This window comes from Engraulis encrasicolus, chromosome 13, assembly GCF_034702125.1.
Source record: "Engraulis encrasicolus isolate BLACKSEA-1 chromosome 13, IST_EnEncr_1.0, whole genome shotgun sequence".
NCBI lineage: Eukaryota > Metazoa > Chordata > Actinopteri > Clupeiformes > Engraulidae > Engraulis > Engraulis encrasicolus.
The window spans coordinates 38,998,106-39,023,105 of record NC_085869.1 but is presented as its reverse complement, the minus strand read 5'-3'; the positions used below and the strand labels follow the sequence as shown (position 1 = coordinate 39,023,105).

At 45.7% G+C, this 25,000-nt stretch overlaps 2 protein-coding genes across 3 annotated transcripts in view; both read left to right on the top strand.

Annotated features, from left to right (window-relative positions):
* Positions 1 to 572, top strand: part of LOC134460535 (intersectin-1-like) — a 39,125-nt gene extending 38,553 nt beyond the window's left edge. The window contains exon 31 of the mRNA XM_063212915.1: positions 149 to 572. Within this exon, the coding sequence (XP_063068985.1) occupies positions 149 to 168 (20 nt within the window). The 3' untranslated portion in view covers positions 169 to 572. The remainder of the gene's footprint in view (positions 1 to 148) is intronic.
* Positions 573 to 2,187: 1,615 nt separating this feature from the next.
* Positions 2,188 to 25,000, top strand: part of dop1b (DOP1 leucine zipper like protein B) — a 55,325-nt gene continuing 32,512 nt past the window's right edge. For both annotated transcript variants that reach the window (XM_063213882.1, XM_063213881.1), the window contains exons 1-8: positions 2,188 to 2,501; positions 14,690 to 14,886; positions 19,796 to 19,977; positions 20,391 to 20,561; positions 21,063 to 21,252; positions 21,635 to 21,733; positions 22,807 to 22,930; positions 23,982 to 24,091. In XM_063213882.1, the coding sequence (XP_063069952.1) occupies positions 14,749 to 14,886; positions 19,796 to 19,977; positions 20,391 to 20,561; positions 21,063 to 21,252; positions 21,635 to 21,733; positions 22,807 to 22,930; positions 23,982 to 24,091 (1,014 nt within the window). In that variant the 5' untranslated portion in view covers positions 2,188 to 2,501; positions 14,690 to 14,748. The remainder of the gene's footprint in view (positions 2,502 to 14,689; positions 14,887 to 19,795; positions 19,978 to 20,390; positions 20,562 to 21,062; positions 21,253 to 21,634; positions 21,734 to 22,806; positions 22,931 to 23,981; positions 24,092 to 25,000) is intronic.

Here is a 25,000-nt window from a genome sequence, read left to right as displayed (position 1 = left end):
ATATCTTATAAATCTGTTGTTACAATGTCATAATAGTATGCCAATTTTAATGACATTTTTATTCATCCAAATTAGCACAGTTCAGCTCAGTAACCACTTTAAATAATACTTTTGCCTTTATCTGCTTTGTTCTCCTGCCCGCAACTAGGAGGACAACATCTCCCATAACTCCCTGTTGCCATTGTCCCTGCCCTACTGTGCTTTCCCCGCCCAATGGAATCATGGGAGTTGGAGTTCCTGCTGAACAGGGGACTCCATTGAGGCCCAAGCGCTCCGCTGCTCCTCCGCTAGAACAGTCGTAGTCTGTCAGTGACACAGGTCAAAGATATGCAATGGATTTATTTATTTTTCATGTTGTATTTATTGCCCTTCTCTGCCAGTTTCTAAAAAGTATTTATTTATTGATTATTTTGATGCAATAATATGTATTTTAGTATTTTGAATACCTGTTGAATTGTAAAAGTAAAAAAAAAAGAAATGTTGTGTTGTTCGCAAGCACATACACACACCTACACGCACGAATGCAGTTTGAACCACAGATACACACACGCACACGCACACGCACACACACACACACACACACACACACACACACACGCGCACACACACACACACACACACACACACACACACACACACACACACACACACACACACACACACACACACACACACACACACACACACACACACACACGCACAAGCATGCCAACCCAGACACTTACAATTCTCAGCGAATCCCACCCGTAAATACCCCCTTTGTCCGTCAATGCAAACTGTGTGTGTACATGTGTGTACGTGTACATGTGTACACTTTTATGTCTTTGTGTGTTTTGGGATATTTTCTTTTTTTTCTTTCATTCCCCAATCCCCAACTTTTGTTTTGAATTCATGTTCGCTGATGAGCAACCCCGTTGGATGATTGGGTGACATGGTAGCAGGTAGCACACACCACGACCAATCCGACCTCTCTCTTGCTCCTCGTCAAAGAAGAGTCCAGCCAATCATATCTCTAGCGGCAGCAGCAGGACATGTGCTCATCCACCTTCCGGAACCCCCATGACATCATAAAGGTTGCTAGGATACAGCACTGTGCCTCCCTCTGAGGAAAGGAGGCCCGACTGAGCGTATGCGTTATACTGTATCTCCCCCAAATGCTCAGTGGTGAGATGACAAGACCACCCCCAGGGACCTTAGGACTGCGGTGGGCTCCATACCTGACACACTGGGACACAGGAAATATTAACAGTGCTGTTGAGACTGTGGGGGAGCAGGGACATTAAAAACAGAGCTGTTGAGACTGTGGGGGGCAGGATATTGAAAAAAGTGCTGTTGTGAGTGTGGAGACAGGAAATAAACAGTGCTGTTGTGAACCTCTGTTGTGTTGTCTGCTGTTGTGCTTTGCTGAGTCTTCTTTTGGGATGCTATCCTGGGTTTGCCAGATGGAGGCTCTATCAAACTGTCAGGACACGCACGTGCACGCATGCACACACACACCTTGTGCTATTATCTTATGGTGCATGAAATTCACTTGGACTACAAGTGTGTGTGTTGTGTGTGTGTGTGTGTGTGTGTGTGTGTGTGTGTGTGTGTGTGTGTGTGTGTGTGTGTGTGTGTGTGTGTGTGTGTGAGTGCGCATGAGTTTGTATTTATACAAAAGTGAATTTCATGCACCATAAGATAAGACACATGAGACAGTGAGACCTTGATAATAAAAAATAAAACATTGCACCAAGAGCACCACAAGTCTGTCTGTCTGTCTATCCAAATATACATTATTTCCAATTAACTCTAAGCGAATGACACCTCTGAATGCGGTCATGTCACAAGTGAGCCGCATAGTGTTTGCTTACAAAGGCGAGCTGTCACAGACCACTGCTGAAGCATTTGACAGTATGGCGCGAGGTTTGTAAACAGAGAACATCCTGGACGCGACCAACAGACAGTAGGGGTGCAGAAAACCACATCTAACTCGCAATCAGTCACTGACGAACTTGGTGTCCACTGCTGAACGCATGTATGTTTATTTTATGACCTAAGTGAAACGCCATGCATTTATAAACCATATTTATATAGCTATATTCCTAATCGAAATGGCTATGGCTAATGGCGGATTGCCACACGCCTCCCCTTTGAGGGCGAATACTTGGGTGGCTCCCACCGCCCATCAGGAAGTGTTTTGGTCACTGTCCTGTACTGCTGTACTGAATCAGCTGAGTGTTTGCTTCACGGTACATCATCACGTTTGAGGGACAGCAGATGACAAGGTAGAGGTGTCCATGTTGCACTGTTTAGAAGTGCCACCATCCACCTCGCCCATCGTTTCGCAAGTCTTTAAATGGCACCGTTGGTGTCTGTTCTTATGAGGAAAACGCTGCGCTCTTGTGGATTTCGGGGGTGCTAAACACTTGCTCATCGCACGACAAAAAGGCGACAGAACCGAGGAAGCAAACAAGCATCAATTTCCTCTTCTAAAGACCTTCAGCCTCCCATCCCCATCGGTAAGTCGTGAGTGTGTGCGGTTGTAGCTTATGGTGCGTTACGCGTGTCAAACACGCATGACTGGGCATGAATAGAATACTGCGTGCATGCGTTTCTGTGGCGCTAATGGGACTGTATGGTATGCCATTTTCCTCGGGTTTTTGCTGAATGTCGCCTTGACCAACGCCTTATAATAATCTGCAGTGAGTGAGGCTGGGTGATGCCCAACCAGTCTACCGCATCCTCAGGGGTTGGGGACATCCCTCCCTGCGTCCGAATGACGGATGCGTGGTTGCCAGCCTGCCTGGAACCATGGCTGTAAAATCATTACCAGGCGCAGTTAACGTGTCAATGCGGCGTATAATGAGGTTTTGGTCGTCTGTGGTTTGGTTTTCAATGAAACGTCTACAGTGGCGATGGGTCGTGACGTAACGCGTAGATCCACGGTAAGCTACTCGCTCGGTCGCGGTTGAGTTGGCCTTTGACTGCGGCGGGTGTTGGCCTCGTGCCTCTCCCATCAGCTGACGGTTAACGGAAAGCACACAGAGGCTCGCTTGTGGCCCAGAATAGTGTCGCGTTCTGTCAGGATTCAGGAAAGTCCACTTCCCTCTTTTAAGTCCAATTTCCCACGCCCCTCTCTCTCACTTCACTTAGCACTCCACGATATCCCCTTCCCGTGTCTCTGCACGCGCGTAATTCTCCAAATTCAATAGCGTGTTTTCAAGACAAATTGTGAGGGTGGCAAAGATAGGGACTAGTTCATGTCAACACTCTGAGTCTGGATAGCTCCTGTGGTATGCGTTAATGGGTAGGCCGCCTAGATGTTTGAGAGAGAGAGAGAGAGAGAGAGAGAGAGAGAGAGAGAGAGAGAGAGAGAGAGAGAGAGAGAGAGAGAGGGAGAGAGAACAGTAAAGCGTTAGTACTGCAGCTTACATTGTCTCTGCCAAAGCCAATGTTCTCTCTTGTCTTGGCACCCCCTAGCTCCAGTCAATTCCGAAATTAGTAGGGTTCGGAAAGACAGGGCTAGACAACACCACCCCCCCCCCCCACCCCCCCCCCCCACACACACACACACACACACACACACACACACACACACACATCTTTCCTCTATTCTCCCTCTCTCTCTGTGTCTTTGTCTGTGACTGTCTCCTCTACCTGACTTTGTCTGCCTGCCTGTCTGTTCTATACACGGCATCCTTACTCAGCATCTCTTCCAGTTAGCCATTCATTCTTATTGATGCACCAGGCCGATACACAGCTGAGTAGCTAGCATTATCCAGCATTGTTATTATTACAGCACAGTACTGATCAATACTTTGTCTGTCTGTCTGTCTCAGTCAGTCTCTCTCTCTCTCTCTCACTCTCTGTGGATTGAAGTGTGTGTGTGTGTGTGTGTGTGTGGTGTGTGTGTGTGTGTGGGAGGTTAGTGGCATGTTTGCGTCTGGCGCTCTGCATTATGTAACAGTCTGACTCCTGACAGCCTGCTCCTCAGCCTCCGCATCTGCTTTTGGGAAGTGTGTTTGGGCACGTGCCAACTCTGCAGACATGTCTACATCCCCTTTTGAAATGATTTGAGAGAGAGGGCGAGAGTGCGCTTTAGCCTTAGACATGATGAGAAGGCGTCTGAAAGTCAGTAAAAAGCTGACAGATGTGGAGAATGATGGGCCCACAGGTTTGAGAGGTGATGCACCTCTCCTCTGGTATCCCAGAATTCCTGGCCCGCAGCAGTGCGGCTGGCTCCGTTCACTTGGAGGTCACAGGGTCACAGTCTGAGATCGCACACAAGGCTCAGAGCAGTGTGCTCCCGTGTTCTAACACACTCTACAGTTCTGTGTTCTGGTAAACACCCACAGCTCTAGCAGAGATTATTCTATTCTTCCTCTATTCTCTCTGGTTCTACAATTCTGTGTTCTGATAACACACTCACTGTTCTGCAGTTCTGTGTTCTAATGACCACTCAGTTCTACAGTATTCTGATAAACCCTTGCTGCTCTACAGTTCTGTGATCTGGTAAACATTTGCAACTCATTACTGATGTTAAAGTAGAGACAGCAGACTGATATTTTGCATTTATTCATTTCTGTTTTCTATATTAGGGTCATTTCACGTGAAATCAAACACTTTGGGACCCGACTGACACGGATTTCAATCATACTTGGTGTGCCTTTTCAGTAGCAAGGTAGCACCCCAGAACTGCATTGGTTTGAATCTGACACTAATATTAAGGGAGAAACAGACTAGGAAAGGTTCACATGTGAGGGTAGGACACTATACATTCAGCCTTGAATATATCAGTCAGTGTTAGTCACAAAAAGATGCCTGTGGTGTTGTTTGAAAGCTCTTTTCTGGCTCTACATATTACACAATCACCTTGGAATACAACTACTCTCAGAATATGAATTATGAAAAATTGAAAAATTAAAAATTGAATATCTAAAAAACTCATATTTTAAAATGGCCAGTTCCTTGTCCAAACGTAGCCGGCAATGTCATGAGCAGCACCTAAAATGCTGGTGTTCGGGTTGTTATTCATTTCAGAGATAATTTGACTCACATATATGGCGTCATACAGACCACTTACTAATAATATGGTAATACCATAGTAGCATCACATGACAAAACAAAAACAAAACAAAAATGGTCAGTGTCCATGGTCCCAGGTTTCAGAAACTAAGGCAGATGTCCATTTATACACACCAAATGATGATGTGTGAATGTTTGAACATTCCTTCTCTGTGTACCTGTGCCATCTTCCCTTTACCGTACTTTAAAGAGATAATCAATGGCTACACTCTCATTTTGTACTCTACCAGTGCATTTGAAGCAGCAGCTGTGTCTTTTGTAGATAATGTATAAGTACGTCCCCGTTGCAGTTACAGGTTCCACTACAGAAGCACATCCTGATGATCCATGACAAGTCTATCTGGTCTGAAGGGAAAAGTGAAGGATGGAGATGGCCCATGAGGATGCAGGAAGTTCAGTTTCACCTCTCCAGTGCTCGGCATACATTCCTCAGCACATGCTAGCCACCAGTTGCCATCATATACAGCTACAACATACCCTTTGATGCTTGAAAATGTAACACATTCCTTTACTGAGCTCACTCTTTCAACTCTGCCTTCTCTGAATGCTGAAAATGGCCTAACTTCCACTGTGTCCATTGACAATGGGCAGAAGCTGTGTAGTTTTTGAGTACCTGGAATAGTTCTTGCAGATTCAAACCTTTTCAACAGGTTCTCAGCTTCATGATGCTACATCTCTGTTGTGGCAAACTGGCAACGGATGTTCTTGACATTATCCTTGACAAATTCAAACAGTTGGTGTTACAATTTAATTGTCAATAGGACGTTGCAGACTTGCTCGTGCAGCAAGCCATTTAACTGTCCCTCCAACGCCATCACATGGACCTTTGCCATGTGATGTGGTAAAAAAGTGCCACTCTGCAGGTATGTGAAAATCTGCCTCGTGGTGGCACAAATTTGTTGTGTTTTTGAGGTTCTTATATTGTGCAGCACAGCCATCATAAAAAATATAGGATCTTCTTGGGACGTTCTGTCATTGATGAAGTGTCACTGAGGAACTGAATTAGGAGCTTCTGAAACAGATGTACAGCAATTGTATCATGAATGTTGCAGTCTGAAATAACAACAAAACAGATTTTTTTCCCAGTTTCAACTGATCATGGATGGATTGTGGCCTGCACTGGTTGTTCCAGTGAAATGATTGAATAGCATCTTGAATTACAAAACTATAGATTTAAAAACGTTCCTGGTTCAAGGGAGTCAGTCAAGGATAATGTCAAGAACATCCATTGCCAGTTTGCCACAACAGAGATGTACCATCATGAAGCTGAGAACCTGTTGAAAAGGTTTGAATCTGCAAGAACTATTCAGGTACTCAAAAACTACACAGCTTCTGCCCATTGTCAATGGACACAGTGGAAGTTAGGCCATTTTCAGCATTCAGAGAAGGCAGAGTTGAAAGAGTGAGATCAGTAAAGGAATGTGTTACATTTTCAAGCATCAAAGGGTATGTTGTAGCTGTATATGATGGCAACTGGTGGCTAGCATGTGCTGAGGAATGTATGCCGAGCACTGGAGACGTGAAACTGAACTTCCTGCATCCTCATGGGCCATCTCCATCCTTCACTTTTCCCTTCAGACCAGATAGACTTGTCATGGATCATCAGGATGTGCTTCTGGTAGTGGAACCTGTAACTGCAACGGGACATACTTATACATTATCTACAAAAGACACAGCTGCTGCTTCAAATGCACTGGTAGAGTACAAAATGAGAGTGTAGCCATTGATTATCTCTTTAAAGTACGGTAAAGGGAAGATGGCACAGGTACACAGAGAAGGAATTTCAAACAATCACATATCATCATTTGGTGTGTATAAATGGACATCTGCCTTAGTTTCTGAAACCTGGGACCATGGGACACTGACCATTTTTTGTTTTGTTTTTGTTTTGTCATGTGATGCTACTATGGTATTACCATATTATTAGTAAGTGGTCTGTATGACGCCATATATGTGAGTCAAATTATCTCTGAAATGAATAACAACCCGAACACCAGCATTTTAGGTGCTGCTCATGACATTGCCGGCTACGTTTGGACAAGGAACTGGCCATTTTAAAATATGAGTTTTTTAGATATTCAATTTTTAATTTTTCAATTTATCATAATTCATATTCTGAGAGTAGTTGTATTCCAAGGTGATTGTGTAATATGTAGAGCCAGTAAAGAGCTTTCAAACAACACCACAGGCATCTTTTTGTGACTAACACTGACTGATATATTCAAGGCTGAATGTATAGTGTCCTACCCTCACATGTGAACCTTTCCTAGTCTGTTTCTCCCTTAATATTAGTGTCAGATTCAAACCAATGCAGTTCTGGGGTGCTACCTTGCTACTGAAAAGGCACACCAAGTATGATTGAAATCCGTGTCGGTCGGGTCCCAAAGTGTCTGATTTCACGTGAAATGACCCATTAGGTAGATGTCGAGATATGGAGACATAAGCACAAAGCAGTGCAGATTGTATCAATTGTTTGCTCACAATTTCTGGAATGTCGTGTCAACTTCTCAAAACTCTACACACAAATCCAAAAACTCACACACAACGGGCAAAACCCCTCTGTTCCTGCAAAATCTACTTTCAAAATGAAATACTCTCTTCTAAAAAGAGAAATTTGTTGTCAAATGGCAAATAGACATTTGTTAGAACTACTTGATGTCCTCGATGTGCATACATAGCAAAGCACTATAATGATCATGATCTACAATATACAGTATCATGTTTTGTTCAATATTACATTTACTAGATGGTATATCTGTGTCGTAAAATATTGAAATAATGGTGTCAGACTGAGGGCACACAGGTGTGTGGCAATAAAAGTATTTCACATTTTCTGACATTGGAAAAAGTTGTGCTTACTTAGTGCAAAATATTGTGTAACTACATGAATTTGAGTTCTTGTATGACATCTTAGCTTTCAACAAGTCAGTTCTGTGTGAATTCGCAGTAGTTTTGTTCACCAATATCACATGTAATATGGGACCTTATGGGGAGATGATTGCATATTAAATGGCAATGAGGGGTGTAAGTGAAATCAAGACTTTTCTTCACTTTTGTGAAATTTGAGTGGAATTGGTTCAGGGGTTTTTGTAAATAGGGCAGATGTTTTCAGGATTGTGTCTCAAGTAGGCCTACCTGAAATTGTGTATCAGGAAAAACTGTAGTGAAGCATCACATCCCAACCGTGATCGCAGGTCTATTATGGGACTCCAACACTTACTGGTGGCATCATTCATCTTCTGTATTTTTCATTCTATTGTGCATTTATTATATGATAGGGCAGTCAAGAGGTAGACAGAAAATGGTCGGGACACTTGCATTCTGCCCTTTCATTTGCTCTACGTTTTGACCCTGCACCCGGCTTGAAAACGGATGTGCATGAGATGTGTAGTCCTCACAGTTCAAGGTTCGCACAACGGAAACAACTTTTTCAAAAGGTCTTTTTTCCATTGTGTGAACCTGCTCTCACCTTGAACTGTTCCATTTGGGTCTAAGTAGTACCTGTTCACTTTTCTACAAGCAACAACATCCCTGCCTCCTAGTCCTCGCAGAACACCATGGGCTCAGAAGACAGGCCGTGGACTCACAGTTCTGAACTACAAAGGCAAAGTACAGTAACAATGTAATGCAAATTTGACATAGCAATCTGTAAAATGAGATTCAATTTCATAAGGGACACATAAGGCTTTGTCACAAGAAAAAAGGCGTTATGAAGACCATTTTCAGTCCAAACTCAATTTTGACAATGTTATGTAGTTACTGCACTTTGCCATTGTGCGGCAGAGCAGACAGGCCCTGGGGTCACAGTAACAGACAAGGACACACCAGACCACACAGCCAACCATCTGGTGGAACTGGGGAACTCTAATCACTGATTAGCTGGAGCCGAGACTGTGTGTGTGTATGTGTATGTGTATGTGTGTGTAAGAGTGCAAAGCAAACACAGAGACAGAGATTAGTCTTCAGTGTCGTCGAGTTTCACAATCATTAAACCCCATGTGGCAATGGCCATTGTGCGAGTGTGTCCTCATCAATATTGATGTGTTGTGCAGAGTGCAGGCAGTGCTGATATGATGCCCCTGCGTGACCTGTGTTTTTTAAGGCTTTAATTGATTTGAAGTGTGTGTGTGTGTGTGTGTGTGTGTGTGTGTGTGTGTGTGTGTGTGTGTGTGTGTGTGTGTGTGTGTGTGTGTGTGTGTGTCCGTGTGTGTGCGTGTGCGTGTGCATTTGTGTGTGCGCTTGATATGAACTCACATATACTCAACATACACACACACACACACTACACACACCGTCCTCATAGCTGAGGACACTCTGCCACACACACACACATACGCACCCAGAGAGAGAGACACACACACACACACAACTGTCCATGCGTGACATGAAGTGCGTACATATGCATTGTGAGGATCTATTTGCTACTTACATGGGTGTTTGTGTCTACAGTGGAATGTGACCTCTTGACCCTCAGAGGTGGTGTGATGTCGTTAGCAGTTAGCTGTTAGCTGCTATCTGCTAGCTAGCACATGGGGTCCTTTCCATTATCCTGACTCCCGTCCTCGACCTGTGTGTGACGCTCTGTCTCCATAGGGAAGCTATAAAGTTTCCCGGTTGTCAGCCTAGCCACAACAACGTTTGGGGGACTTTTGCCCGTTCAACATCCCCAAATGACAAATAGGCTTTTTGCAAAATATTGAATTAAACTTCTGTCGTCAATGACAACGTCATCACGAGGTCACAAGCACAAGGGTAGATGGGAGTTTGGATAATGGAAAGACAGTACAGCGGAATTGTTGTTGCCTTACTTTCATTTTTACCTCATTTGAGATACAAATGATGTTCAGGCTTTCCCCCAGCGCTTTCTTATCAAGGCGGCCGCCTTGACTAAACCCCACCCCCGCCTTGGCTACGTTCCCTAAAAAATAAAATAAAAAAAATGCGTCCGAGGGCAAAAAAAAAAAAAAAAAAAACTTGTAAAAAAAAAAAAGTTGTAATGCATGTTCAAGCGCAGGCACTAGGACAACATCGGTTGGACTAAATGGTGACACCTAGTGGTCGGATTTATTACTACGCCATGTGTGTCCATCCTCGAGGCCATATTTTGAAACAATTTTAATTTTCAATTCTTGGGTTGCAGTTACGTCAGAATGCCCCTTCACTGGAGCGCGCGAATTTGAAATGGTGGACAACCCTGGCTTGGAGCCATTGAAACCCATTCAAAAGTACATTTGTTCGATGTTCGACAGAATATTTTTTAATTAGACCTTAAGACACACCATGGGTCTTGTTTAAAAGCTGAGAACCTCAGCTTTCCATACCTGAAAAACGGTATTTTCCTAGCATCTACAATCCGAAGGTAGCCTACTTTAAGTGCAGAATTACTTTTCTAAAGATAGCGTTTTTGTTTCCTTGGAAACGGACGCGGTTTATGTGTTACGCATACGCTATTTTGACTCGGGTTGCATTATTATGGATGAATTTCTAATCTTGACATTCTAATGGACAATCTGTGCGAGTTTCAAAATGCGTTTTTATGTAACATGGGAGTAAAATGTGTTAACAGTACGCCCGTCTGGGATTTGTTAGCTAGTTCGCTAGTTAGCTAGCAAGTAAGTAATTAATTGCAGAAATAAACTCTCTCTGGTAATAGATATTAGAATCGATCTGTCTCAATGGCCCAAGCATAAACAAAGAAACACCAGGATTTGGATGTAATGCTATAATATCAGCAATTTGTCAAAGCAAAACATTCTGAGAACATTCACAGAACCAGTTTATATCCACAGCCTTGAGTGTCGCAAATCTTTCCACTTTTGACACATGATGTAGTGTAGAGACCTAGCACTTGCTAGCTAACTAGCGGGCCAGCTAGTTTAACAAATCCCAGACGGGATGTAAACACATTTACTCCCATATCACATAAAAACATTATGAAATTCGCATAGATTGTCCATTAACATGTCAAGATTAGAAATTCATCCATAATAGTGCAAAACCGAGTCAAATAGCGTATGCGTAACACATAAACCGCGTCCGTTTCCAAGGAAACAAAACGCTATCTTTAGAAAAGTAATTCCGCACTTAAAGTGGGCTACCTTCGGATTGGTAGATGCTAGGAAAATACCGCTTTCAGTTATGGAAAGCTGAGGTTCTCAGCTTTTAAACAAGTCCAATGGTGTGTCTTTAGGTATAAATAAAAATATTCTGTGTCAGATCGAAAAAATGAAGTTTTGAATGGGTTTCAATGGCTCCAAGCCCAGGTTGTCCACCAGCAGCGGTAGATCACCACCAGGGGGCAGCACTATGACGTCAGCAGCAGAATTAGCATAAATGGGCCACCAGTAGGGCAGTTTAATTACAACAGGGCACTGGAACTCTTTTTTGAAAAACCGAGAAGGATGGCCTGCAAGGACAAGACTTGCAAAATGTGCCATAGGTAGCCAGTCAATTTTGCACTCCATTTGGTTTCTCTTTTTCGTTAATGTAAACAACCTGCACTGCACTTTTTGTTACATTTTTCTTTTCAGCTTCTGTAAATAGTTTTGATATGGCAGGTCAATAAATACATATTTTCCAGTTCTACACAGCTTTGTTATTATTCAACCCCCCCCCCCCCCCCAAACCCCCGAAACAGTATTCGTGCCGTGCGTGACATCAAACCCCGCCGCCAACACCTCCCCCCGCGTGACATTGCGAGTGCCCCCCCCCCCCCCCCCCCCCCCCCGCCACGCCGCCCCCCAGGGACAGACTCGAAGCCTCACCACCTTGACTAACCAATTTTCTGGGGGAAACACTGATGTTGGACCTCTGTCTTTATCCAGTTTGTATTCTAAAAACTACTAAAAACACAAAAGAGAAAAACAGATCGACAGACAGACAGACAGACAGACAGACAGACAGACAGACAGACAGACACGCACATGCACATGCACTACACCTCACATATTGTCAAAGAGCCTCCTAATATTCCGCATCATTCATCCTTAAGTTTATTTCATTAGCTGCTGCATAGAGGAGTTCAACACAGGAGAGGTGATGATCAGGACACTCACTATCAAGCTGACACCACAACACCTCAGCTACACGCTTTCTTTTCTCTCTCTCTCTCTCTCTCTCTCTCTCTCTCTCTCTCTCTCTCTCTCTCTCTCTCTCTCTCTCTCTCTCTCTCTCTCTCTCTCACACACACTCACACTCTCTCTCACACACACACACACACACACACACACACACTGAAAAGAGTAGGACTATTGCATTCAAACGGTTAGCCTATTTCTTAAACCCATTTGCAGATCCAGAATAAGCTACTACTCTTGTGCATGGGGAATTATCATGTGTGCGTGTGCGTGCGTGTGTGCGTGCCTGTGTTTGGGCTGGGAGGCACGTGTCGGTCGGCTTCTCTGAATGTGAAAATCTCTGAATGTTCTTTTTCTGATATGAAAGGCTGACAGAGCGAGAAAGAGATTTTCAGAGTAAAAGGGGTGTGTGTGTGTGTGTGTGTGTGTGTGTGTGTGTGTGTGTGTGTGTGTGTGTGTGTGTGTGTGTGTGTGTGTGTGTGTGTGTGTGTGTGTGAGTGAGGGTTTATGATGTCGCTGCCAGACTAGATTGAACAGATGTCCCTACTCTGCAGTACAGAGCTATAATCTAGGCTCTGATCCATGCTGTGTGTGTGTGCGTGTGTGTGTGTGTGTGTGAGTGCGTGCGTGTATGCGTGCTGTTTTGGGTGTGTGTGTCTGGCTCGAGATGACTGGTTAATTACATTTTCAGTGTAATCTTGTGTGTGTGTGTGCACGCGCATGTGCGCGCGCGCGTGTGTGTGAATCGCACTCTCCCATATACACGTGCGGGTGGGAGTGTGTCCACGAGACAGTAGAAGCCCCTGCAGCACGTGCGTGTGTGCTCTCCAATCCATTAAATGATTCATCCTATAGCTGTGTGTGTGTGTGTGTGTGTGTGTGTGTGTGTGTGTGTGTGTGTGTGTGTGTGTGTGTGTGTGTGTGTGTGTGTGTGTGTGTGTGTGTGTGTGTGTGTGTGTGTCCGTGCGCGCACTTGTGTATACACGTGTGCATATTTTTCCATATTTCTATACAGGGCAGTGTGCACATACGAATGACTCGCGCTGCGTGTTTTGGTGTGTTGGAGCATGTGAATATGTGTCTGCACTCTGCATGTGTTTTTGTTCCGAGTGCTATTTCTCCAACATAGATGGCCTAGTTGTGTGTGTGTGTGTGTGTGTGTGTGTGTGTGTGTGTGTGTGTGTGTGTGTGTGTGTTACCTGGTGTTTGTTTGTCTCCCTGGGACACAACTGAATGAGCTAACAAGGCTTACATTCATGCCCTGGCTCTTGAGTTGGTCTCTCTCCCTCCCCACCCTCATTCTCTTCTTCGCTTCTTCCCGCTCTCTCGCTCTCAGTCTCCCCCTCTTCTCTTCTCGCTCTCTCGCTCTCTTGCTCTCTCGCTCTCTCGCTCTCAGTCTCCCTTTCTCTTTCTCTTCTCTTCTCGCTCATTTGCTTTCACGCATTCTCTCTCTCTCTCTCTCTCTCTCTCTCTCTCTCTCTCTCTCTCTCTCTCTCTCTCTCTCTCTCTCTCTCTCTCTCTCTCGCTCTCTCTCACCCTACTTCTCCCTCATTGACCATCATACCAAGACACACACACACACACACACACACACATGAACAGTCACAGCCTTTGCAGCCTGCAGGGGCGTGGGTGCGTGAGTGTGTTTGTGCTTTCTGTATTATACCCGTCACACACATGACTCCACCAGGTCAACGTCACCTCAATGCACACTTGTTTTAGAAATCACCAATGTGCACGCACACATGTAATGCCAGGGCTTGACGTTAACTTCTTTGCTCACTGGCCACTGTGGCTAGTCGTTTTCTCAAGTCACCAGCCATTTAACCTTTTTACTATTATAGTCTTTTTTTTCTTTGGAATATTCTTTGTTGTCACTCCAGAGAACAAGTAGCCTGTCAAAGTGTCTAATGAGACTGAAATTGTTACTAGCCACAGCCAAGTGTTACCAGCATTTGGCCGGTAGGCAGGTGTCAGTGTCAAGCCCTGATGCGCACACACACACACACACGTGAGTGTGCACGCACTCACACACACAAACTGCTCTCTCACAAAATGTATCTCTCCCTCTCTCCCTCATGCACTCACACACACACACACACACACACACACACACACACAGAAGGCTAATTGGACAGCCTATTGAATGTGTAGGCTTCTGGGATGTTGTGAAGGCTGAGGATGAGTCATATCCACAAAGCCAGCTCTTTGTGTGTGTGTGCGTGTGTGCGTGCGTGTGTGCGTGTGTGCGTGCGTGCGTGCGTGTCAGATGAATAAATGTGTCTCGCTTGCTCACAGCAGCAGAAGCTTTTTGTGATGATGTCATACTAAGGTGATGATGTCATACTGTATTAGCAGGAAGTGTCCTCATCACTTGTTTACTCTTTCTCTCTTTCCCCCTATTTTTCTTCCCCCTCTCCGTCTCCCTGTCCCACTCTTTCTCCCTCTCATCTTCCACCCTCTCTGTCTCTCTCCCCCTCTCTCATGCCTCTTCCCTCTCCTTGTCTTCCCTTCCCTTAACCCCCACCCCCCCAATTCCTCTCCAGGCCCGACGCTAAGCATGCTGGGACAAGACTGATGCATGCTGAGACAGCGCTGAGGCACGATGGATCCCGAGGAGGCGGAGCTGCTGAGCGACTACCGTTACCGTAGTTACGCGGCGGTCATCGAGAAGGCCCTGCGCAACTTCGAGTCGTCCAGCGAGTGGGCCGACCTCATCTCCTCACTGGGCAAACTCAACAAGGTGAGCCAGGGGCATTGTGGGTAAGGAGAGGGGGGTTATGGGTAACAGGAAGTAAAGCGAGTCAGCTGACCCCATATCTTCACTGGGCAAGCTCCGTGGCTACCCCATGTGAGTATCTGCCCATAGCGATGGCGAGCGGAAGCCTTATAACACGTCGAGGCCTTCCAGCAAAATGTGTTGGAAAGTGATTCATTTCTCGAGGCCTCAAGTGCATACTATGGACACCTATTTGTCAAGTAAATACAAGAACAATAAAAATGTGATTACTTTGGTCTAAGTGTGCAACAACAACTTGGCTTGTAATTTGAAAATGATCTATGTGCAGCTTAACTCTTCATCTACTAGTCTTTAAGTATCTATTTACCATTCCACGTGCAACCAACAGCCAAGACACAACACATTTGCTTGCATTAGTAGCTGCTCTCGTAGCGCAGTTGGCTAGCGCAAAAGTCCCCAGGCGAGATTTGAACCCCCGTCACTGGCACAGCAAGTGCATGTCCATAACTCCAACACCACAATGCTCGTCTTCTCTTAGCGAAGATTTGAAAGTGATTCATAGCCATTGTTCAGCTGTTTGATTAATTGCCCCTCTGTAAGGGAACAATTTGCCAGCACATTTCACACTATGAGGACACGGCTGTCCGAGCGCTCATCTACCTGGTTTGCTACAAGCCTCGAAGCGAGCCCTCATCTGACACACCCCCTTTTGCTCGCTTCAAACGTCACATCACTATCTGCCCAATGTGAGTCACGCATGTGCAGACGTGCGAACCTGAATTTTGGCAGCGCAAAGAGTCGCTGATTGCAAATCGTAGAAATCAAACAGTGTTTGATATTTGCGACTGGAAATAGAACGTCGGGCATTGTCCGCGTTTGCGATCAGGGATAAGATTGACAGTCGCGATTCTCTTCTAGCATGCGGTGCACCCCGACGTCAAAATCGGCAGTCGTGTAGTTTGAGCCTGGCTTAAGGGAACAATTTGCCAGCACATTTCAGACTATGAGGACACGGCTGTCCGAGCGCTCATCTACCTTTGATCACATGGTTTGATACAAGCCTCGAAGCGAGCCCTCATCTGACACACCCCCTTTTGCTCGCTTCAAACGTCACATCACTATCTGCCCAATGTGAGTCACGCATGTGCAGACGTGCTTTTCGAAAATCACGAATGCTTTACCGCAGCTCCCGACACATCATGGTTTTAAAATTGGACCACTGTAAGGCAATACATCAGTTAACTCATAATAAAAGAGGTCTGTGAAGGCCAATGAGCTGATTGGCATCTAACACACACACACACACACACACACACACACACACACACACACACACACACACACACACACACACACACACGCACACGCACATTACTGTTTCTGTTGCTGTAGGTGTCAAACTGCACAGGAAGTCTCTATTTCTAGTAGGGCACAGTTGACCTCAAGAAAGAGGAAGTGCGTGTCTGTGAGCGCGTGTGCGCCCATGTGTGAGTGTGCGAACGTCTATGTGTGTTGCAGTTCCTCTTTTCAATCAGAAATTGGCAGTGAACGTGAGAGTGTTTGAGACGTGTACAGTAGTCGGTCACCCTGAAAAACCTGGCACTCCTGCCTCACTAGTGTGTGTATGAGTGTGTGTGTGTTTGCGCGTCCGTGTGTGTGTGTGTGTGTGTGTGTGTGTGTGTGTGTGTGTGTGTGTGTGTGTGTGTGTGTGTGTGTGTGTGTGTGTGTGTGTGTGTGTGTGTGTGTGTGTGTGTGTGTGTGTGTGTGTGTGTGTGTGAAACGTGTATGATTTGTCATGATGATGAAACTCTGAATCAGCACTGATTGCACAAACAGGCCTCCTGTCACATAAGGTCACTGTGTGTGTGTGTGTGTGTGTGTGTGTGTGTGTGTGTGTGTGTGTGTGTGTGTGTGTGTGTGTGTGTGTGTGTGTGTGTGTGTGTTTGTGTGTGTGTGTGTGTGTGTGTGTGTGTGTGTGTGTGTGTGTGTGTGTGTGTGTGTGTGTGTGTGTGTGTGTGTAGAGAGAGTTTTATACACTGTACACAAAGTATTCCTGAGTGTAAATGTGTGTGTGTGTGTTTGATATGTGGGTGTGGATTGGTGTTGTGTGTTGACTAAACGGATCAGTATTTCTACCTGCTCCCTCTGGTGTTCATGTGTGTGTGTGTGCGCAAGTGCGTGCATGTGTGACCATGAACGTGTGCTTTTGTGTGTGTGTGTGTGTGTGTGTGTGTGTGTGTGTGTGTGTGTGTGTGTGTGTGTGTGTGTGTGTGTGTGTGTGTGTGTGTGTGTGTGTGTGTGTGTGTGTGTGTGTGAGAGAATGTGTGTGTGTGTGTGTGAACGTGTGTGAGAGAATGTGTGTGTGTGTGTGTGTGAATGTGTGTGATCATGTTTACTTAGTGTGTGTCAACGCGGATCTGGCCTACATGAAGCCTCCACAAGCACCGAATTGCTGTAGTACCTGGTGTGTGTGTGTGTGAGAGAGTGTGTGAGTGTGTGAGTGTGTGAGTGTGTGAGAGTGTGAGTGTGAGTGTGAGAGTGTGAAGTGAAAAAAGTGAAAGCCCATTGGGAAACTCCAACTCCCATTGTCATTGTGACACAGCACTCCACAGCACACAAGTGAACACTGCACACTGCGAAATTGCATTTATGCCTCACCCGTGCAAGGGGGCAGCCCTCAGTGGCGCCCCATGGGGAGCAGTGCGGTGGGACGGTACCATGCTCAGGGTACCTCAGTCATGGAGGAGGATGGGGGAGAGCACTGGTTGATTACTCCCCCCACCAACCTGGCGGGTCGGGAGTCGAACCGGCAACCTCTGGGATGCAAGTCTGACGCCCTAACCGCTCACCCATGACTGCCGTGTGTGTGTGCGTGTGTGCATGCGTGCGTGTGTGCGTGCGTGCGTGTGTGCGTGCGTGCGTGCATGCGTGCGTGCGTGTGTGTCTTGAGAGAAATAAAAAAAAGACAGAGTGATACTCTGTCTACCCCCTCATGCCCCCATATCATACGTCCTAACATATTACAAATCAATAGCATGATATGTCCTAACACATTAAAAATCAATAGCATAATAATAACTTATCTGCTCTCTGCTGCCACCCTCAGGCGCTGCAGCGTAAATGAGAATACTTTATGTTGCCCCTAACTTAACATACGGTATTCTAACTCTTAGCTGTATCACATGTCCCATTCAGCCACTGCAGTGTAATGTGAACTTCAACTTCAAGTTGGGCCACAAACCATAAACCATAGACAAGACATGCTATGCTGTTCTCTGTGCTATACTGCTATACTGTAGCTTTACGGATACTCTGGTTAATCGTTTCTCTACGGGGGCTCTACAGCCTCCCAGGGGGCGTTAGGGAGCCCTTGGGGGACATAGGGAAGGAGACAGCTGGGGTGGGGGTGGTGGTGGGGGGTTATTTGCATTTGCAGGGCATTAGTTTACTTTATTTATTCATATGAAGGTGACTTTGGCAGGCTTATGATGCGATCAAAGAGGCATTTGTCCGAAACAGGTTGAGAACCAATGCTCTAGTCCAGTGGTACTCGCTTTTTTGAACAAATGCCCCTTGGCCTCATCACAAGCTTGCCAACACACCTCATCATAAGCCTGCCAACGCCCCCTTAGTGTGAAAAAGTAAAATGGACTAATGCCCCCAATGGCAAGTAATCACAGGCCCCTTTCAGCTGTATCCCTCTCAACACACCCTAGGGCTCCCCAACGGCCCCTGGGGGGCTGTAGAGCCCCCATTGAGAAACACTGCTCCAGTCTGAACCTCTCTCTGCCTCACCTCTATTGCCCTCTCTAGGCTCTGCAGAGTAATGTGAAGTACTCCTTGTTGGGCCACAAATCATATCCATAGACAGCTATATAGATATACTAATATACTATACTATACTATACTATACTGCCCTACAATCTTAGAACGCAGTAACTCTGAAAACGGCAAACTGAGAAAAAAGGCTTCAAAGTTTTCCATATGGCGCGACAACTGTGTTGTCGGTAAATTGGTGGTGACACTTCCTGGTAATGCTTGTTTAGGATAGAAATTTAATGCACACAAAAAACCCCCCAAAAAAACAACATTTATGTGTCTTTTTGCCACAAAAAACAGAGTTACTGCGTTCTTGGCTGGTATTACTGCCACAAAATGGAGTTACTGCAGGAGTTACTGCGTTCTTAGCTTGTATTACTGTCTACTCCCAAACCAGTCCCATTGGAACGTGCAGCAGTAACTCGCCGACTTACTGCGTTTTTGTTTAACCTTTTTTGGGTCATTTTTGCACTTTCAAAATGAGTTTTCTCCAAAACGGGACGGTGTTGGACCACCATTTTTGGACACAAGACAAATGAGGTAGTTTAGAACCGATTTCCGATATAAAAATTTTTTCGACCATTTTGAGTTACTGCGTTCTAGTATTGCACGGCAGTATACTATACTATACTATACTATACTATACTATACTATGCTATACTATACTATACTATGTGTCTGTCTATGGTGTAGTCCAGGGGTGTCAAACTCAAATTGACTGAGGGCCAGAATCACAATCTGTAACAAAGATTATTATTATTTTTTTTTTTTAAAGACTAAAATTGTGCGTACATGCACTTCATACCCATAGTTTCAAACACACACTCTTTCCCATCATACTGTATATTATAGTTCAGATGTGTCTGCACATCCTGTGACACACCAAATGTCATTTTCAAGTCTTGTTACGCTGTACATTAATGATGCACTGTATGAGGGCCAAGTGTAATACAAATTTGAAATGATCTCGCGGGCCGAATAAAATGGCTCCGCGGGCCAGATTTGGCCCCCGGGCCTGAGTTTGACACCCCTGGTCTAGTCTAAAGCTCTCACTGCCCCTTATGTATAACTTGCTCTCTACTGCCTCCTGTAGGCTCTGCAGAGTAATGTGAAGTACTCCTTGTTGCCGCGGCGCCTCTTGATTGGCAAGCGTCTGGCCCAATGCCTGCACCCGGCCCTGCCCAGCGGCGTGCACCTGAAGGCCCTGGAGACCTACGACATCATCTTCAAGATCATCGGCACCAAGTGGCTCGCCAGGGACCTCTTCATATACAGGTGTGGACACCAGGGTGTGTGTGTGTGTGTGTGTGTGTGTGTGTCTGTGTCTGTGTCTGTGTTTCTGCCTGTGTGTCTGTGGGTGTGTGTGTGTGCGTGCATATGTTTTTATTTAGTGGTGTGCGTATATCTGTATTTTTTTGTTATTAGAGCATGTATGTGTATATTGTAGTTGTATTTGTATATACTGTATATATGTGTGTGTGTGTGTGTGTGTGTGTGTGTGTGTGCGCGTGCGTGTGCGCATATGTTTATTTAGTGGTGTGCGTATATCTGTATTTTTTTGTTATTAGAGCATGTATGTGTATATTGTAGTGTATTTCTATATCTCTGTGTGTGTGTGTGTGTGCGTGTGTGTGTGTGTGCGTGCGTGTGTGTGTGTGTGTGTGTGCATGTGCGTGTGTATTCCACAGCTCTGGGCTGTTCCCCCTGTTGAGTCATGCTGCCATGGCGGTGAAGCCCGTTCTGCTGGGGCTGTATGAGCGCTACTTCCTCCCCCTGCAGAGGGCGCTGTTGCCCAGCCTGCAGGCCTTCACCATGGGGCTGCTGCCGGGACTGGAGGAGGGACTGGAGGTGTATGACAGGTACTGCACACACACACGCTCACAGACACACACGCACACACATGCACACACACACACACACACACACACAGACTCACACAGACAAACCTAGGTGTACACACACACACACACACACACATACATGCACACACCTAGACGTGCACACACACACATATATGCACGCACGGGCACACACACACACACCCCTCTGCTTCCATTTTCATCACTTGGCAAGTTATGTAAGCACATGTTTTGTACACACATTGACCATCTGCCTCTCTCCTGCCCCCTCTCCCCCTCTGTTTCTCTCTCTCTTCCTCTCTCTCTCTCTCTCTTCCCCTCTCTCTCTCTCTCTCTCTCTCTCTCTCTCTCTTCCACTTCTCTCTCTCCCCTCCCTCTGTCCCCCTCTCCCTCTCTCCTCTCTCCGCTCCCTTTCTCTCTGTCCCCCTCTCTCTCTCTCTCCCCATCTCTCTCTCTCTCTCTCTCTCTCTCCTCTCCTCCTCTCCCCCTCTCCTCCTCCAGGACGGATGCCTTGCTGTGTAAGCTGGGCGTGTTGCTGGGTCAGCGTGTGCTGTACGGCTCCCTATGGGGTTCCCTGCTGGTTTGCCCGCTGGTGCGCCTGCCCACCACCCTCTTCATCGTGGCACACTACGACCGCATGGCAGCGCCACGCCTACAGACACACATGCTGGGCACAGACCACGCACTGGTGGTAAGACGAGAAGTGTGTGTGTGTGCGTGTGCGATGGAGACATAGTGGGTTGTTTAAATTAACAGTACAATCTTGCCGCTCATGATGTGTTGGAAAGGCAGCGACGACTTTGTTCCATTTTTGTATATTTATTTGACTGAACGAGGTTAACGTGACCATTTGCCAGTTTGTCTGTACACACACTGAGAGAAGATGCATATGAAAATCACATGCATAAAAATGAAACTGCATTCCCATTGCTAGATCTTGTTGCTGGTCCAAATAGATTTGGTTCCTACTGATATTAATTTGTAACGTGGAATCACATAAAGTGTGTGGGTGCGTGTGGTTGCGTGCGTGCGTGTATTAATCTCGCTCTCCTCTCTCTCCTCTCTCCCCATAGGTGAAGGCGGTGTGTGTGTGTCTACAGGATGCTAATGTCCTGGTCCAGAGGAACATGCTGGAGATCGTCCTCTACTTCTTCCCCTTCGCAACATGCCTGGTCAGTATAACGCACGTGTGTGTGTGTGTGTACGCGTGTGTGAACGTGCATGCTTGGCTTTATGGATGGATTTATATATAAGACTGGATTTCACAATGTCATTGGTTTATTAATAAAAGGTATAAAATTGTGTGTGTGAGTATGTATGTACTGTGTGTGTGTGTGTGTGTGTGTGTGAGTGTGAGTGTGTGTGTGTGTGTGTGTGGATATAATCTGTGACAAAGATTACGCCATGTTAATATGCTCCGTGATGCACCTTGCCCACTCTTTCCCGTACTCTAAGGGCCTCGGTACGGTTGCTGCAGGACACGCGTGCCCGAGCATGTTTCGTGCACCAACGCGTTGCCGTGTGTTTTTCATGTCAATTTTACATGCATTAGATAGTGCACTCAGACGTGTGCGTTTGGTGCAATATCATAGAAATCCCTCGGGCCAATCGTCAGAAAGACTGTACAGTTCCACGCGATTGTTTCCGGTGAAAGACTTTGCAAATGCAGGAGCAGTAGCAGTATTGCCTACTCCTCGTCCAGCGTTTTTACTTTGTTTGTCTGTGTTCAGTTTCTGCGTCGCTCTCTGCCCCCTGGATGATACCGCCAGTATTGAACGTATTGGTCTTGTGCTTCTAAAGAAAGTATGTGCATTCAGTCGCATGCGGTGACGTGCGTAATTTAAAGTGATACTGTCCTATTTTTGGAAATAAGCTTATTTTACACTTCCCCTTGAGTTAAATCATAGGGTTTTATCATTCTCCTGTACTTTCAACCGTTCTCTGGGTATGGCAGTGCAAATTTTACCTCCAAGCTAGCAGTTAACATTGAGTCCTATGAGACCAGTTAGCCGCCAGCTGATCTCATATGTTACACTCAATGTTAACTGCTAGCATGGAGGTAAAATTTGTACTGCCATACCCAGAGAACAATTGAAAGTACAGGAGAATGGTAAAAGCCTATTATTTAACTCAAGGGGAGGTGTAAAAGAAGCTTATTTCCAAAAATGGGACAGTATCACTTTAAGGTTCGCAGCAAGCGTATCGAGGGCCTAATACTCCTCTCCTGTGTCTGCTGTTCCTGTAGGATCCTGCAGAGGCCGCCCTCCCCATGAGCCGACAGGACATGGTGACCGTGGTGTCTGCTGCCACCCTCACACTCCTGCGCAGGGACATGTCACTCAACCGACGCCTCTACGCATGGATACTAGGTGACGTTGATGCTCATATATATGCACATACACACACGCACACACACACCTTGATACTAGGCGGCTCTATGCATGGATAGTAGATCACGTAGGTACACACACACACACACACACACACACACACACACACACACACACACACACACACACACACACACACACACACACACACACACACACACACACACACACACACACACACACACACACACACTTGGATACTAGACGGCTCTACGCATGGATAGATACTCATACATACTGTATATAAAGTAATGTACACTGCTAAAAAACACTGCACGCCTCTAGGCTTGGATACTAGGTAACACTAACAGACACACTCTAGGCACCTGTTTTCCAGGTAACATAGACAGTACAGTAGATAGTTGCCTTTATGCATTGATACTAGGTAACATAGACACCTGGACACCAGACTTGTACGAAATTCTGAATTGAATGAATTGAAATGTACAATAATACCATAATATGAACACTAGGTGGTGGTGTTCTATGTACTCTCAATGGGTGGTGTAGATTCAATTCAAAGAAATTCAAGGTAATCACACCACCTAGTGTTCGTATTATGGCATTACTTTGAATTTCAATTCATTCAATTTAGAATTTCTTACAAGCCTGCTGGACACTAGGGTAACGTAGACCCTGGAGAAGGTCCATTATCCACTCGTTATCCAATCATTATCCATTGTCCTGTCCTCGACTTGTGGCCTTGTGCTTTGCTGATTCACCACCTCCGTGGAGAAGAAAACAATCAAGTTTCCCCGCTGCCAGCCAAGGCACAACAGCTATTGGGGGACTTTTCCCATTCAACATCCCAATTGCAAATGAGAAATTGACCTTTGAATTTTGCTTGTGCGAGATATATACAGTAAGTACCATGTATGTTTGAGTCCTAGACACCTCGATACTAGGTTTAATGATGTCCTAGACACCTGGATACCAGGTTCCATTAACACTACTACAGGTTCCGTAAACGGTATGTATGAGACGGCCACATACTGCGCAAGCGATGCTCATACTAGATGCGTGTCTACAGGTACGGACATCAAAGGGGGCATGGTGGCTCCTGATCCCGCCCAGTCCACCACTCTGGAGGAACACACCAACTTCTACTTCAACACACACTCCAGACAACTGCTCAGAGAGGTGAGTGTGGGTGTTAATGTGTTTTTTATGTAAGTGTGTGTGTCAGGGCTTAACACTAACACACGCCAGGTAGCCAAATGCGGGTGAAAGTCGGCGTTGGCTAGTAGATACCGAAGGTTCACTAGCCATTCTGGCGGGTCCGTCACTATTCTAAATGATGAGGCACCGCATTTTGTAGTTTTTTCCCTCGGACCGTCTTTGCTACAAACGCAATGCAATGCTTTTTCGCGAGCCTACAATACCCATGAAGCACCTGTGTCACGTGTCACCTGTGTCTCATGCACGAGAGGAATCTGATAAAGCTAGTCTTGTGCGGCAGCGAGCTACCGGTCCGGCACATCAGCGCGCGTTTTGGAAATGTCACTGAAAACCTTCACGTGAAAATAAAGTAGCGAAGTTCATCTCAACTGACCTGTTTTGGGATCTGTCATTAGTACAATGCATAGTAGTAGTGGACATTAAAATGACCAAGGCGAGAGGAGAACACCTCAGTCTTGTGAAAGTCTTGAGACTATTCAGCGCAGTGATAAGACAAGGACACATGCGGCATTAATAATGTTCGGTTTAAATCATTTTCTGATTTGCCTGTATGTCTTCATACCTTAATATTCCTCCATGTTTCTTGTGCCGTTGTTCCCGACTGTCAAACGGGGCTTAAACAACGCGCAGTAGTAGCCTTCCAGACCGCACAAAATCATGTCCCATGTCCCTTCGCATGTGCCCAACTTGCCTTGCGTCCGTTTATGTTTTAAACAGCTCAATATTAAACGGAATGAAAGGAAGTCGTAACTCCTTCTGTAGTTACCGGCCGCATATGTGTGTGCCTTCTAGTGGATAGCCTATTTTTATGAGAAAATATTCCAGAAGAGGTGTTATTCCACATCCATGACCGAGGACATGCGAAGCTTG